This window comes from Zingiber officinale, chromosome 7B (assembly GCF_018446385.1).
Source record: "Zingiber officinale cultivar Zhangliang chromosome 7B, Zo_v1.1, whole genome shotgun sequence".
Classification (NCBI taxonomy): domain Eukaryota; kingdom Viridiplantae; phylum Streptophyta; class Magnoliopsida; order Zingiberales; family Zingiberaceae; genus Zingiber; species Zingiber officinale.
In genome coordinates, this window is record NC_055999.1 from 21,880,431 (window position 1) to 21,896,392 (window position 15,962).

At 38.5% G+C, this 15,962-nt stretch overlaps 1 protein-coding gene across 1 annotated transcript; it reads right to left on the reverse strand.

The window, feature by feature from the left end:
- Nucleotides 1-404: 404 nt before the first annotated feature.
- Nucleotides 405-1,239, reverse strand: LOC122003637 (thaumatin-like protein 1). The gene has a single exon (XM_042558717.1). It carries the CDS (start codon nt 1,184-1,186, stop codon nt 494-496), a length of 693 nt encoding a protein of 230 aa, XP_042414651.1. The 5' UTR covers nt 1,187-1,239; the 3' UTR covers nt 405-493.
- Between the last annotated feature and the right edge of the window lie 14,723 nt (nt 1,240-15,962).

Here is a 15,962-nt window from a genome sequence, read left to right on the forward strand (position 1 = left end):
CATACAAAATTACACTATATTGTGCCTTTTCTTAGTCTTCTCATCTTCAAAATTTTATTTTTGAAATCTCATGTAACATCAAACACTTTTTTTAAAAAATAATTTGATGAATCTAAAGATCTCAAATTCCTTTCAAATTTGTCACAATTGCATTTTGTTGCTCCTTGGTTTCCATTTTTTCTTGCCTAGGAACATCAACACTTTAGTTCAAATTGTCCTTTGTTTTAAAGTGATATTAGTTCAAATTGTTGCCTTCTTTTTAAGTGGCATCGACCTAATTGCTTTCATTACTTCAGCTTTTACCATATAATTAAGACCTTTACCAATTTGATAACAACACAGTCCCCCCAAAACACTTGTAAACAACAATCAGAGAGAAAATTTATGAGAAAGATAACCATCAATTATCAATTGACCACTTTTATTTCCCATGCATGATACGTTGATCTTATTGTCACATAGTTATTAATATATTATAATCCGCATGGATTAATTAAGGGCAGAAGGTAACTCTGTAGTTCGTGCCCCCAGGGCAGGTGAAAGTGCTGGTCGGGTCGTCCTGCGGGTAGCTATAGGCATCCGGGCAGCGATCCTTGAAGAACCTCGAGTACGGCGTGGGACCGCAGGTGCCCGGCCCGTTGGTGCAGCAGTAGTCCGGCGTCCCGAACACCGTGCAGGGCCCGTTGCAGCCGCCCGTCGTCCTCAGCTCCGCCGGGCACTCCCCCACGATACTGTCGTTGGCGCATCGGATCCCCCGGCAGCCGCCGGTGGTGGGGCTGAAGTCCAGCCCCACGGTATAGCCGTCGATGTTGGAAATGTCGATGAAGTCGAGGTTGTTGAACTGGTTGAGCGCGAACTCGGCGAGGGTGTTGGGCGCCCTGCCGTAGCCCCCGCACTGCAGCACCCCACCGCAGTCGCCGGTCTGGCAGCTTCCGCGGCCGTTGCCATCGAAGGAGCAGCCAGTACGCGGCCAGATGCGGCCGCCGGTGGCCCCGGCATTTATGTTGATGGTCCAGGACTCGCCCTGGTTGAGCTGCCTGCCGCCGCCGGCCTGGGGGGTAATGGTGGCCCAGGCGGCCCAGACGGTGGTGGAGCACCTGTTGACGATCTCGAAGGTGGCTGCATTGGCAGAGAGCGGCAACAGGAAGAATACGAAACCGAGCACCGCAGCCATTGATGTAGCCATGAGTATACACTAGTCTCCTTTAAGCTCAATTATATCAGTTGTGCAGATTCATGAGGGAGAGAAGGGGAATTTATAGAAGCTCGAGGAACTATTACTTAAGGAGGTAATCTTCTAATCGAACAAGGCACCGAGTTAATTTCAACTTAAGAGACGTAGTGGGGACGAAACAGAGAATTATGGCTAAGCGAAGAACAGTAGGTTCGTGGAAAATAATAAGAGAACAAATAATTATGGTCTTGATACAGATTTCTAGGATAGATTATTAGGTAGGTATTCTTCGTCTCTTTGTGGAAAAATGTTGCATGACGATGAAGCGATCTCCGCCTCATGTGCATATGGAAATAATTAACTATCTTAATCACTTCATCAATTGAAATAGTTTTCATTGGCTTTCAACCACATTAAATTTAAAGGTTCAAAATTATTTAATCTACTGAGATGGGAGGTCGTGCTGAGTTGCAGAGCTAACCGAGTTGTCTAGTAGGTTGAACTGTTGTAGAACAGATTGAGATACTGGGTTACTCGAGCAGGTTGAGTTACCGAGCTTTCAGATGTACGGCGAATTGAACAGTGTATCAATTCTTTGATGTCTAAGGAGTCTAATTTTATAAGCTTCCTTAACCCTAAACGTCAAATTAACGGTCAATGTTTTTTATGTGGTAGATAATCGACCTGGCATGTGACATGATCAAGTCAAAAGCTAAATTGAATGGTAAGTCAAGGGTGAGACGAGACCATTCTTGGTCAAGATGGAGACCCAAATCAGGTCAAGTTGAGCTTGAGTCTGACATAGCTACGGATAGACCCAGTCACCCTAAATTCAACTCAGCCACTCCCGGCTCCTTAGCACTCAGTCACTCTTGATTCCTCAGTACTCAGCCGCTCTTGACTCCTCAACATTGATCAATCACCCTTGGTTTCTCGACGCTCAACCACTCCTGGCTCCTCGAATGCTCAACTTGGTCCTCGATGGCCAGTCAATCCGAGTGCATCCACCTTACGCACTAGAGTATGGAGGACGTGGCTAGTGAAGGATGTAAAGAACATGGGACCACAAGACACCCGTACGTGGGTGGTGGAAGAAGTAGGGGTGTGGGGTGACATGGCACCCCTTCAACTCGAACATGGGTGATTGGGGATGTGGATAGGGGAACATGGGAGATGTGTCTCTCTCTACCAAGATAATATACATAAGAGTCAGGCGCATATATGCGCATGGGTAATCTTGAATTTCCTTTTACTTTTTTCTCTTTGATCAATCTTAACCTCCAGAGTTCTAACTTGAGTACATGAGTGACTACACTAAGGTCCGTCTACACCTCCATTCTAACTCTTGTTAGTTTTATAGAGATCCACAAAGCTCGCTCATCTCCGAATCATTTGGAACTCGTCAAACTCATCGGTGGTTCACTCGTCCTCAATCTCAAATCAGAATAGTTTTGATTCAGTCAATAACATATCCAAGTGACAACTCATTGGTGATTCATGTTGGTGCTGGGAGCACAACTTGTAATCTAGAGTTTTGATATATGATTTAGGTTAAAGTTAGATTTGTTGAGATTTAATGAATTGATGTCAAGTATGCAAGAGCAAATAACTTGATTACTAGAAAGTCCTAGTAATACTAGGTAAGTGAAGTCCTAGTTGGAACTAGACAGTGGCTAAGTCCTAGTGCAGTTTGGCAACTAAAGACGTGATTGGAATCATGCAAGAGTTAAGTCTTAGTTGGAAATCAAGTGAACAAATCGAAGTATATGGAATCAGTTGAGAGTTGATTGCTTGGCACAAGTCCAAGTGTGTGAAATCAGCTAGAAGCTGATTACTTGGCAACCCAAACTAGATTGGTCAAAATCTAATCAAGTAAGTGTAAGTAGTGCAGCTAGTCAACTAAAGACGTGATCGGAATCAGGCAAGAGCTAAGTCTTGGTTGGAAATCAAGTGAACAAGTTCAAGTGTATGGAATCAGCTGAGAGTTGATTGCTTGGCACAAGTCCAAGTGTGTGAAATCAGCTAGAAGTTGATTGCTTGACAACCCAAACTAGATGGGTCAAAATCTAATCAAGTAAGTGCAAGTAACTTTAAATTCTATATCCTATTCATTACATGTAACCATGGCAGGAAAGTAATGTTTGACGGTTTTAGACGACTGAAGGGAGTCTGGGACAATTGGCTAGTGATAACTCTCAGCACATGAAGTCAGAGGGTCCAAGCGACCCGAGTGTATAGGCACCCATAGAAACTTTCAGGCGACCGGGAGATGTGGTTATCAACAACCCGAGTGAGTCGGGCCAAGATCATATTTGACCCCTCTATAGGCAACCAAAGGGCTTCTAATCGTTTGGGTAACTCAGTTAATGTTATCTACCAGATAGAAGTTGCAACCACGTCAACATGAATACAGGTGGCCCAAGATCCTCCAGTCGTCCGAGAGAGTACTATAAAAGAAGGTTTGATGCAAAGCTTGCAAATCACTAAATCACCAATTTACGATCATTCTTCTCTGTTCTCGTGCTCTTGTGCTTTATGTGCTACGACACGCTGCGACACTGTGCTTAAGTTTTGATCAACAACAACTAAAGTACATTTTTATTTATATTGCGTTGTTGTATTTTGTTACTGTTCTTAATTTTTTAGATTCTTTTTTATAAGGTTTCTTCACCTAGGAGAAATTTAGAAATAAGAATTATATTTTTATTATTGTTGCATGTGCCAATTTTCTGCCTTGATTTAATTGTGCGTAACTTAGAGAGCATTTGATTTCTATTTTCATTTTCTGAAGAACATGAGTTTTTCCTTTTTCTTAGAAAATGACTTTTAGCCATTCTCTTATTTTCCATAAAATGATATCTCCTTTTCTAGAAAATAAATATGGAAATTGTCAATCAAACAATATTTTTTATTTTCTCATAAAATGAAAATAAAAAATTTACAAACCAAACGTTGCCTTACATTTTTTATTTTTCTAATAAAATATTAGATTGATATTTATTTTCACTGTTCTATTACTCTACTTATTTATTATTTCTTTAATTATCAGTTCATAAAATTTATAACGTTATTCACCCTCTCTAGCATCTAGTTTAATCCTATAGTTCACTCATCCTCAATCTCAAGCTATAAAAGTTTTGATTCAGCCATTAATGTATCTGAGTGGTAGTTGTTGGATTGTCATGGACAGGCTAGGGGGTGAATAGCCTGCAATTTAAGTTAGATAATTCTCTTACTTTCTATTTAGCAAGGAGACTGAAACATTAATTAATCAAAATAATAAATAACATTAAATGAAGTAAGAGGCCAGAAATTACTTGGTTACAACCTAGGTGGCTATTAATTCAAGGCAAGTGAAAGTGTACTAGAGATCTCTTTCGTTGAAGGTAGAGTAGCCTCTTACAGACTTTGAAAGCTCAAAACAGAATGTAGAAATGAAATACAAGTTGTGTTCTTAAACTCCTAGCTTCAGCATGCTATTTATAGCATTTTGAAAAAAGTTACCATTCACTTACGTGGCTTGGAGACGCCTCCAAAGGCATCTAGGGCACCTCCAAGTGAATAAAGTTTAATCTACGTTGCAACTGCTATGCAACAACTCCGCTTTGTTGGAGGCGCCTCTGAGCAGCTGAAGACACCTCAACTACTATTCATTGGAGGTGCCTCCAGTTCATCGGAGGCACCTCCAGTTCATCAGAGGCACCTCCAGTTGATCGAAGGCATCTTCAATACTATTCATCCCAGGCATCTCTAGTCCGATCTGAGATGCCTCTAGCACTGTTCATCCAAAAATGGTTAACTTACATTGTTAACCATTTTCGCTATGCTCGTTTAGGTGATGTTTCAGTCTTCCGGAATTGAGCTCACCCGAACCTAATTCTGACTTTCTCCTAGTGCAGGCTTCCTCTTCAGCTTCTCATCCCTCGGATGTGTCGTGCATGTCCTTCTCGCTCCACCGGTGTACTCTTCCATAGCTCTTCCTCCCTAGGATTCACCGAGCTCATTGATTGACTTTCTATGTCATCCTTCTCCTCGTCACGTCTTCCACTCGATTTCTTGTGTTCCTAAGTCCCTGCACACTCAGACATAAGACATCAAACACACAAGGTCTAACTTAATTCGATTAATCACTTCAAAACTAATACTGGGTACTTACAATCTCGTCCTTTTTAATATACGTCAACCCAAGTTAAGATACGATAAATAAATAATCATTTTAAATTTAAAATGATCATAATTTAAATTTATGCAATTAAGTACAAGACAAGAAATATAGAAAATTAAAACCTTAAATATTTTAAACTCCCCTTTAACTTAACTCCTCTAATTTCTTCCTCTTTGATCATATCAAAAAATAAGGGAAAATAAAGAAAAAATATAGAAAATTAGTTTAAAAAAAATTCAAGGGGTTGTAATCATATTATTCAAGAATGTGTCTTTTATCAAAATTATTTTGCAAAAAAAAAAATTAACAATTAATCCTCATTTTGTCAAAAAATAATTTAAGAATTACTTTGAACTTTTGAAAAAAAAAATTTGTCAAGATCCTACAGAAACAATCGATAAAAATTTCCATGAATATCATATTTTCCTTTTGACAAGAAAGAATATTTTAGTAATATTTGAATTTAAATGACTAAAAATAGATTTGTACTTGTAAAAATTGTAAAAATCTTGCTAATTTTTTTAACATAAAAAATATAATGATTATCTAAAAAAAATAAATTCAAAATAAATCTTTAAAAATATTAATATTAAAAATTCAATTTTTGGCAAAATTTTATAAAGAATTATATATCAAACAAAAAATTCTGAAAATATTTATGTTAAAGATAACATTTTTTCTATCAAAAAAAATATTTAATAGAAAAATTAAAAAATAATATTTATTGAAGTTAATTTTTCCAATGCAATAAAAAAATTCAAACATATATATATAATTTATTTTTAGCAATTTTAAAAAAAAACTCTAATGAGCCAAAATATATTTAGGAACCCAAAATAAATTCTTACCTATTGGATTTATTAAGTATTATTATGGAATATCATTTTTGATATTTTTACACTTTGACCCCTATGCTTTTTCAAATACTAATTAAGTCCTCCAAAATTTATAAAATTCAAAATTTGCATAAAATTTGAATTTGAGCATGCAAAATTCTTTTTTAGAAATTTTGTTTGATCTTTTAATTTTTTTATTTTCAATTTGAAGTTTGTGAAATTGTTCTAATGGACATGTTGTTGCTAACTTAATTTTGAGATCATTGCACATTCTTTTTAAACTTATATACTGTGACCTTAATTTATATAAAGACCTAGACATCATTTTAATGTCATTATATAACTGATCAAGGGGTAGACAATGTATCTCACTTATCGTGTCAGACTCGTAATTTGATGCTTCCCTTTCATCTCTGCTTTCCTCTAAAGTAGCTCCCCCTTCATCAATGCTCTCATCTTGGCAGTCGGTTGTTAGTGAAAGTCTAGCATACTATTCATTCTCTGACTCTTTAGATGATTCACTCCATGTTACTTTTAGGTTCCTTTGTTTGAACTTTCTTAACCCTTTATCCTTTTCTTTTTCTTTATTCTTCAATCTGGGGTCGTTGTCTTTGATATATCCTTCTTCATTGTAGTTGTAGATTATACTTTTCTTTTTCCTGGAAGAAACTTCTTAGCCTGCATCTTATTAAATTTATTGGTTTTAAAAAATTTATTTAACTTACTTACCATGTAAGCTCTTTCATCTTTGTCAGCTGATGATTCTGAATCCGACTCAATCTTCTTAACTTTGAATGCTAGGTTCTGGATCGATTTCTCCTACACATCTCGATTTGTGTAATTAAAAATAGAAAATAAACTTTATAAACTACTTACCTTGAGATCCTTGGAGATATAGTAGGAGTCTACTATAGACGTCCATTCCGTAGTGTTCTCGGGAATGCATTCAAAGTATACCTTAATGAATCCTGATTTGTTACCATTTCTCCGAGGTTTATGAGTCTGGTGATCAGCTCCTTGATCTTTGCGTATAGTTTGGCTACCGTTTCTCCCTTTTCTATTCGGAGGTTCGTAAGTTGATTCCAGAGCAGGTCTTATCTTGTTAGCTTAGCATCTAAGGTTCCTTCATGGAGCTCTAGAAACTTCTTCCAGAGTTCTTTGGCAGATTCATAGGCACCGATTCGATTGACTTCTTGAGGCGGTAGTACACTCAGTAGGTGGAATTTCACTCTCCCGTTAGCTACGAAGTCATTCTGCTCCTTATTCCAAAGATGCTTTTCCTTTTCTTCTCCATATTGATCTTTGGGGTACTACAAAATCATATTTAATTATTAAAAGTATATCAAAGTCAGTTTTGAAAAATATCTCCATACGGTGCTTCCATAACGCGAATTCTCCCTTGAACTTCAGTCAATAAATACTTAGTCCGGTTATCTTCTTGTTACTTTAGTTGACGGTTAGTTCTTCTGAAGTAGTTGAGTTCTCATACCAATTGTTAAACTGCCATAGACTGACTAGAGGAGGTGAATAACCTACAATTTAAGTTAGATAATTCTCTTACTTTTTATTTAGCAAGGACATAAAAATATTAATTAAGCAAAATAATAAACAACATTAAATGAAGTAAGAGGCCAGAAATTACTTGGTTATAACCAAGGTGGTTGTTAATCCAAGACAAGTAAAAGTGCACTAAAGATCTTCTTCGTTAAAGGCGGAGTAGCCTCTTACAGACTTTGGAAGTTCAAAACAGAATGTAGAAATAAAATATAAGTTGTGTTCTTAAACTTCTAGTTCCAAGGAGCTATTTATAGAGTTTTGGAAAAAGTTACCGTTGGCTTACATGGCTTGGAGGTGCTTCCAAAGGCATCCAGAGCACCTCTATGTTGATAAAGTTTTATCCATGTCACAATAGCTACACAATGATTCTATTTCATTGGAGGCACCTCCGAGTAGTTGAAGGCGCCTCGGCTACTTCTCATCCGAGGCGCCTCAAGTTCATTGGAGGTGCCTTCAATACTATTCATCCAAGGTACCTCCAGTCCGATCTGAGATGCCTCTTGCATTGTTTACCTGAAAATGGTTAACTTCCATTGCTAACCATTTTCTGCTCCGCTTGTTTGGGTGATGCTCCAGTCATCTGGAGTTGAGTTCATTTGAACCCAACTCTAACCTTCTCCTCGAGCAAGCTTCCTCCTTAGTTTCTCATCCCTCGGATGCATCGTGTGCATCCTTCTCACTCCATCGGTGTACTTTTCTGCAGCTCCTCGTGTCTCGGATGCACCAAGTCCATCAGCTCGCTTCTCGTGCCATCCTTCTCACTCACCACATCTTCGCTTGACTTCTTGTGTTCCTAAGTTCATGCAAACTCAGACACAAGGCATCAAATATATAAAGTCTAACTTAACTCAGTTGATCATATCAAAACTAGCCCGGAATACTTACAATAGTGAATTTAATGCAATTTGCATACACACAAAAATCTCATATTCATATAAATTTATAATATCTGTCATGATACAGGGAGTATGAGGAGGGCTCCATGTGGATAGGCTCCATTTAGAGAAGGAAAAGTTTTTTGGGTTTTGTCCATAAATTTCCCTTTTCTCCCCCTTTTAGGATTTTTTCCTTCACCAAAAAAAAAGAGAGAAATGGGGCATGAGATTCCTCTTCTACCTCATCATAAGGACCTAGAAGTGATGCCCACGTTCTTGCCACAAAAGCTCAAGATCTTTAAAACCCTAAAAAAAAAAAAGGTGAAATCCAACCTCCCACCTCGCCTCAAACTCATTGAGGAATGTTAGCATTTGACAGACTTGCTCCCCGACCCAGCCTTTGAGAGCTTCCACAAGGAGGTGGGGGAGCCCCACCACCACTCCCAGGAGCTTCTGGACAACTACCTCGTCTGTCTCATTGGTGACATGGTCACGAAGGAGGCACTATCAGCGTACTAGACCTTCATCAACAACCTCCATGATATCTGTGATGAGATGGGGGTGAGCTTCACGCCATGATCCATCTGGACCAAGGCCTAGACGACCAAGGAGAACATCCATGGTGATATGTTCAATAGTAATGAGGAATGGTATGCTCTCTCTAATCGATGTTGGCCCCGCTGATCCAATGCCCTACTCATCTCCTCTCGGCCTTGCCAACCCAGCAATCCTCTTGGCCCCACCGAGCCAATGCTCCTCTCGACCCCACCTGTAAGTATCACAGGTCAGTTTTGATGTTATCAACCGAGTCAAGTTAGGCTTTGTGGTTTTGATCCTTTGTGTCTAATTGTGCAAGGGCTTAGTGCTAGGACCAAAAGAATTAAGATATCTCCACAATGATATGATATTATCCACTTTGGACCTAAGGCCTAATGGTTTTATTTTTAGGCTCTACCCAAAAAGTATCATACCAATGGAGATATCTCTCTTATAAGTCCATGATTCTTTCAATATATTTTCAATGTAGGTCTTTGTTTACAACCATAGCAATCCAATAACCCCTCAAACGAAGGACCACCCCCTCAAGCCTATCCACTTAATGTCATTTGATCCTTAACCCACCAGGACTTTCCTACCCCTCGGTCCAACAGACCTACTAGGACTTCTTGCCTCTCAATCCAACTAACTTATTAGGTCTTCCTTGCCTAGCTGCAACTAGGACTTCTCTGCCTGGTATCTGGACATCTTGATCCATACATGGGAGCCCCCACTTCCTTCGTTAGAGATTAATATTCCACCTACATGACTCAATTGGACCATGACTATTGTGCATAGTTGGTGGTTAGTCCTTTTGGCTGTCTAGACTCTGATACTAATTGTTATGATCAAAAGAATTTAAATATCTCTATAATGGTATGATATTATCCACGTTAGGCATAAACCCTCATGATTTTATTTTTGGGCTCTAACCAAAAGATCTCATACCAATGGAGATATCTTTCCCTTATAAGTCCATGATCCTTTCCATGTAATTTTAATGTGAAACTTTATTTGCAACCATTGCAACCCAATACTTAGGAACACAAGAACTCGAGCGAAAAATACAGCGAGCGAGAAGGATGGCACGGGTGATAGAGTGTATACTAAAAGTCTAGCTTTTGTAAATATTTATTTTGAAATAAGAATCACATTGGTCAAAAATCTACATTTATGCTAAGTGTAGTTGTCCATTTAATTTATATTGTAGATAACATGGTGTGAGAAGACACACAAAAGTTCATGTTATCAGTTCCTTATAAATTATAAATAGTAGCTCACAACCAAGATGGAATGGGACAAACCATTGGAGTGGTTGTAGTGTAATTTGGTATTAGTTAATCTTGACTATAAAATTACACTAGTACACTATGAGTCTATTGAGCAGGACCATTTGAGGTAGTTTCATTTTATACTGACTATATAAAAGAACAAAACCTCTATTATTATGGAAGTGCGTACTCTTAATCATGATATAATAACAAGCACGTATACTTAATATTTATTTCTTTAATTTATCAAAGGGTGTGATTTAGTTCATTAAATCAATAGGACCGATAAGTTGAGAAATGATATTATTTATATGGTATGTTGTTGATTATAGAATTAAACTGTGTCCTAGTAATCTAGGTCGATGATGTCCCCTTGAGGAGCTTATAAGGATTGTCATGTAAATCTTGCAAGTGGACTTAGTCTGACATGACAATGAGGTTGAGTGGTACTACTCTTGGAGCTAGATATTAATTAAGTGAGTTGTCAGTAACTCATTTAATTAGTGGGCATTAAATATCTTAAACACAGGGAAACTAATGCACTCATGATAAGAAGGAGCCCATATTGTAATATGGAATTGGTGCGATAGTGCAATAATAACTCTTTAATGGTATGAGATATTATTGATGAACTTGAGTTGGGTGTTCGGGGCGAACACAGGAAGCTCAACCTCATCGGGAGACCAAAACCAATTCCTCTTCTCGATCTCTATTATAGCCTCTTATTTATAAAGTCTTATATCCACCTAAAGCCCAACTTCTTACCCATCTTGAAGTGGCCAGCCAAGCCTAGCTTGGAGACCAAACTAGGGTCAGCCAAACCAAACCAAGATGGGAGGTATGTTGTGGCCGGCCTAACTTGGAGCCCAACCAAGGGTGGCCGGCCACGTTGAAATTAAGAGGGAGTTTTAAACTTTGAAATCTTTCCTATTATGGAAGTCATGATTTTAAAAGAAAGTTTTAAAATTTTAAATATTTCCTTTTATAGCTTTCTACAAAAGATTAAGAGAAAGGTTTTTAATCTTTCCTTATTTGTAGTTTAAAAGGAAGAGATTTTAATTTTTGATAAAACTTTCCTTTTTTGTAATCATCCACATGTTTTAAAAGAGAGATTTTAATTTCTAAAATTTTTCTTTTATAACCAACCATGAAAGGATTTAAAAGAGAAATTTTTATTTTAAAAATTTTTCTTACCAGAAATAAATAAGGAAGTTTTAATTTCATGTTTAAAACTTTCCTTGTTTAGATCAATAGAGGCGGTCGGCCATGACAAGAAGAAAAGGAAGTTTTAATTTTTTGTTTTAAAACTTTCCTTTTAGTCATAGGCAAGGAAAATAAATAAGTTTTAATTATGTTTAAAATTTTCCTTATTTGGCAAGACCAAGGATTATAAAAGAGAGGAAGGGTGTGCCTCATGAAAAAGAAGACATCTTCTATTCCTCCTCTCTTATTCCTTGTGGCCAACCCTTCTTATTCTCCTTCTCTTCTTATTTGGTGGCCGGCGGCATCAATCTCTTGGAGTTCCTTTGGTGGCCGGATTTTGCTTGAAGAAGAAGAGGAGAAAGGAGGCATTGTTTCCTAGCATCCCTTGGAGATTGGTTGGTGGCCGAAACTCATCATTCTTTAGAGGTTGTTGGTGGCCAAAACTTGGAAGCAAGAAGAGAAGGCTTGGGTGGATTTCATCTTGGTATATCGTCGCTCATACGACATCCAAGAGAAGGAGAGGAATACAATAGAAGATCAAGAGGTCTATAAGCTATAAAAGGTATAACTAATTTTTGTTTCTGCATCATGACTAGTTCATCCTTTTGTATAGATCTTGGAAAACCAAACACAAGAGGTTAACGGTTTTAGGTTATCATTTTTGTTATCGATTTTATTGTTCGATTTCATGTTTCGATATTGTGTTTCTATTGAGGTCTCTATAGTTAAACGTAGTTTACTGTAAGAAGTTAAATATCCAATTTCTTTGAAAGGATTTGTCTAGAAAGTGGTGAATGATCGCATACTCAAGAAGGCTTAGTGCCTCGCCATGTTTAACCTGGAAGCCGATCTTTGAAATAGATATTTGATAACTTCTGTAATATGCTTTAACTTAGGAAGATCACATCAGTTAAACTTGGAGTAAAAATGTTAAGTATCGTTTCCAATCTAAGTTTAACTTCTGAAGGACAATTTGGATTAATAATGTTAAGTATCGTTTGCAATCCAAATTTAACTTCAGTAGAGCACAAGGGTAGCTAAGATAGTTCTATGCTTGTGCAAATTTTTGTACAGGGGAACTAGGATGGTATTTCGAGTAGCAATCAACCATTGGTATCAAGCTAGGTTATACCTCTGTGTGTTTGGTTTTTAGTTTAATTATGCACATGTCATACATATTTTAGGCAGGATAATAGTAGGATGTGCAAATAGATTAACTCTGTGGTTGCAGGCTCCAACTATTATGGCCTATTGTGATTATGTGTGATTGGACCCTCGGACATATCGAGGGCATTTTATGTGTGTGCATGATTGTATGTATTAAATACAGCAGGAGCTATATTAGTTTTAGGATTTTACATTTTTGTTCGATCTAGACTTTATGTACATTCCTTTGTGGAATATAGGATCGATATATGTAAAATTTTATTTTTGTCGGGGATTGTATCCTTGCGAGGCGTGGTGTTATTTGAGGACCAGAGGTGCAACAGAAAACGAAGCTCGATGGATGCGATGACATGAGCCCTAGGGCTGGCGGCTAGTTTTGACGAGTGTTAGGGCTGGCAGTACACGGAGGACAGTGATGGAAGATGTCATAATAGTTGGAAAATTATTTTTCCATATTTATTGCTTTTATTTGTTGTGATGTGTGTGTGTGTGTGTGCATGTTAAAATCCTCATCTTAAATAACTAAGTGGGAGAGGAATTTATAAATAAATTTCACGGTCTCCATTACTGGTTTGTAAGTGATGCAAACAAACTTGTGCGTTGGGTCTGAGTGCCTTCCTCCACATCGGATGAGTTTGTTTGCGGATCACTAGTGTAAAATACCGCACCCAAATAATAATTAAATAATAAAGTTTAATGGACGAAAAACCTTAACAAAATTTTTAGGAATTTTTAGAAATTTTTTGAGAATTTTTTGGAGCTTGTATGGCGTAGGTTAAGTGGATAAATTATTGGGCCATAGTAAAGCCTGTTTAAGCTACCTAATTTAAACGAGGAAATGTTTAATTTCCTTAAATATTTTCTTTTCTTTAAAAACTTTCCCGTGCCCTAGCTTAGACGCCGATCCTCTTCCTTCCAGAGCCGCATCGCCAAGCTCTGCTCTTTCTTCCTCTTCTCATCGTCGATTCCTTTTTCTTCCGGCGCTAAGGGGAGCCGGTTGTCAATGCTCCATCTTCCTCTTCTTCGAGCCCTTACGCGAGCACCTCCTTCTCATGATTCGCTCACAAATTGTCGCCTGTCCTCAGGGTGAGATCACGTCGTCGAACCCTCCTTCCTCTCTCATGATCTTGATTCATCGCCGATCACCGAGGCCCGACGCCGAGAGCCAGCTACGGATCTTGAGACGTTGATGCCCTAAGATGTAGCCACCATCGATCTTTGGACTGCCCCTCCATCCTTCGATCGACTGAGCAGTGCCCTAGCTGCGATCCATTGAAGCCTTCTTTTGCACGAGCTTGGATTGGTGCTGTCGACCACCGCCCGGAGGACGATCGCCTCTCCTTCACGCCGATTCTTGAGAGCCTCTGAGGTGCCTGCAGCTCCAACCACAGGAACCCTTTGTCCCAGCTAATGGGTGTTCGAGACCAGGCTCTCGCACCCTAGATTTTTCCTTTGCTGCACTGTGCCCTAATTTCCTAATGCCACCAGCTACCTGCCCAGATCTCAGCTGTGAGCAGCGGTTTGCCTTGCTATGAGCAGGAGCTGTCAACCCTAAACGTCGACTCTATGTTGCCTACGGTTATTGCCAGAGATGAAGAAAATTTGGGTAAGTTTAGTTTAAAGGTTGCTGAATTCAATCTTGATTTGGATTACAAGGCTAATAAATGGGTTCAATCTTTGGATTGTTAGGATTACAGGAGAAGTAGGGGATAGTTGTAAATTGTCGTTGTTGGCTGTAAGTCACTTCCAGTGCTACCTCATTGCTAGATTTTGCGTAAGACATGTTGAGATTTGATTTTATTTATGCGTTGGGTTCGCTAATTAGTTGGTGATGATTAATGGATGGATTTGATGAGTATGTGGATAATTCATTTTTTAATTGGATTTGTTGGATTGTTAGTTCAAGTCCTCCTTGGATTAAATTGAAGCATGTGAAGGAAGAGCTTGAATCGGTTTAGATTGATTAATAGTTGATACATTGATTATAGATTCTTAGTTTTTGTCCTATATCCTGTATTTGTAGGATTTGGGTGGGATATGATCTTCTAGATCTTGTTAAAGAGGTTGACACGAGCTGCGTATAAAGGCGGATACTTCTTGCTTTATCTCTTTAGCATATTGATCTTAGTGCATGAGCTATAAATTCAGATAGCTATCGTGTTTATCTTGACTCCACTCTTATTTTTCCTGCGCTTGATACTTTCACTCAATCTTTGAGCTACTTGTTTCGATTTCTATACAGTCTCACGTTGCTATCCATGATATTTAGCAGATACCAGATACTAGATACCAAACACTAGATATTATATATTGGATAAAAGGACACTTGATATCATTCTTACTTGCTTGAATGTTGTTTATTGACTTTACTGTGCATGCTGGCTTCATGTAGCATACTTGTTTCTGTTTATATATATATGATGACTGCTGCTTTGTACGCATCATGTCATTGCATGCATGCAAGCGACCACATCTTCCTTGTGGGGGGAGTGAGTCATCGGGTCGCGCCGCACACTCAACCACTCATGGGTAATGGTAGTTGGAGGAGATGTCACTTGTCCTATCGTGCCGCACTCGGCAACTCATGGGTAGTGGTAGCTGGAGTTGCGAGCAGTAGGGACACCCTTCGCTTTGTAGCTAGATAGCTACTTAGCACATGTCCATCCAGTCACTCGAGAGTAGTGGCGGTCTTTGGGTGGTACGATTGTCATTGATCCGGCCTCTCGGCCATACAAGGGTCGTGGTACAGGGAGGTGGGCGGGGTGACCATCCGTGCATACGCTGTTATTATTATATACCTGCTGATGCTGTTGCTTATTTATGTTGCTACTGTTTACTTATACTGCTATTGCTTACTTATGTTGTTGTTACTTACTTATGCTACTGTTGTTTATTTATAATGATATGCTCCCATAGGTTGAGATATATATCTGAGGTATGTGTTTAGACACTGGTTTATTTATTGGTAGTATACCTCACATGATACCCTTGTAGTTATGAGTAGTACTGTAGCAAGTCTGAACTATTCTGGACCTTACTAGCCTAGGATATGGTTTCAGGTATGGACATACATTATGTTTTCATAGTAGTATCTGCTATTTATCTTTCCGAGACTGTATCCAGTTGTATTTCTAGTTCTTTAGTTTACTCATGCACTGTCTATCTATTACCTGCTAA

Coding starts and splice junctions, on each gene's coding strand:
- LOC122003637 (XM_042558717.1), bottom strand. CDS start 1,186: ATGGCTACATCAATGGCTGCGGTGCTCGGTTTCGTATTCTTCCTGTTG.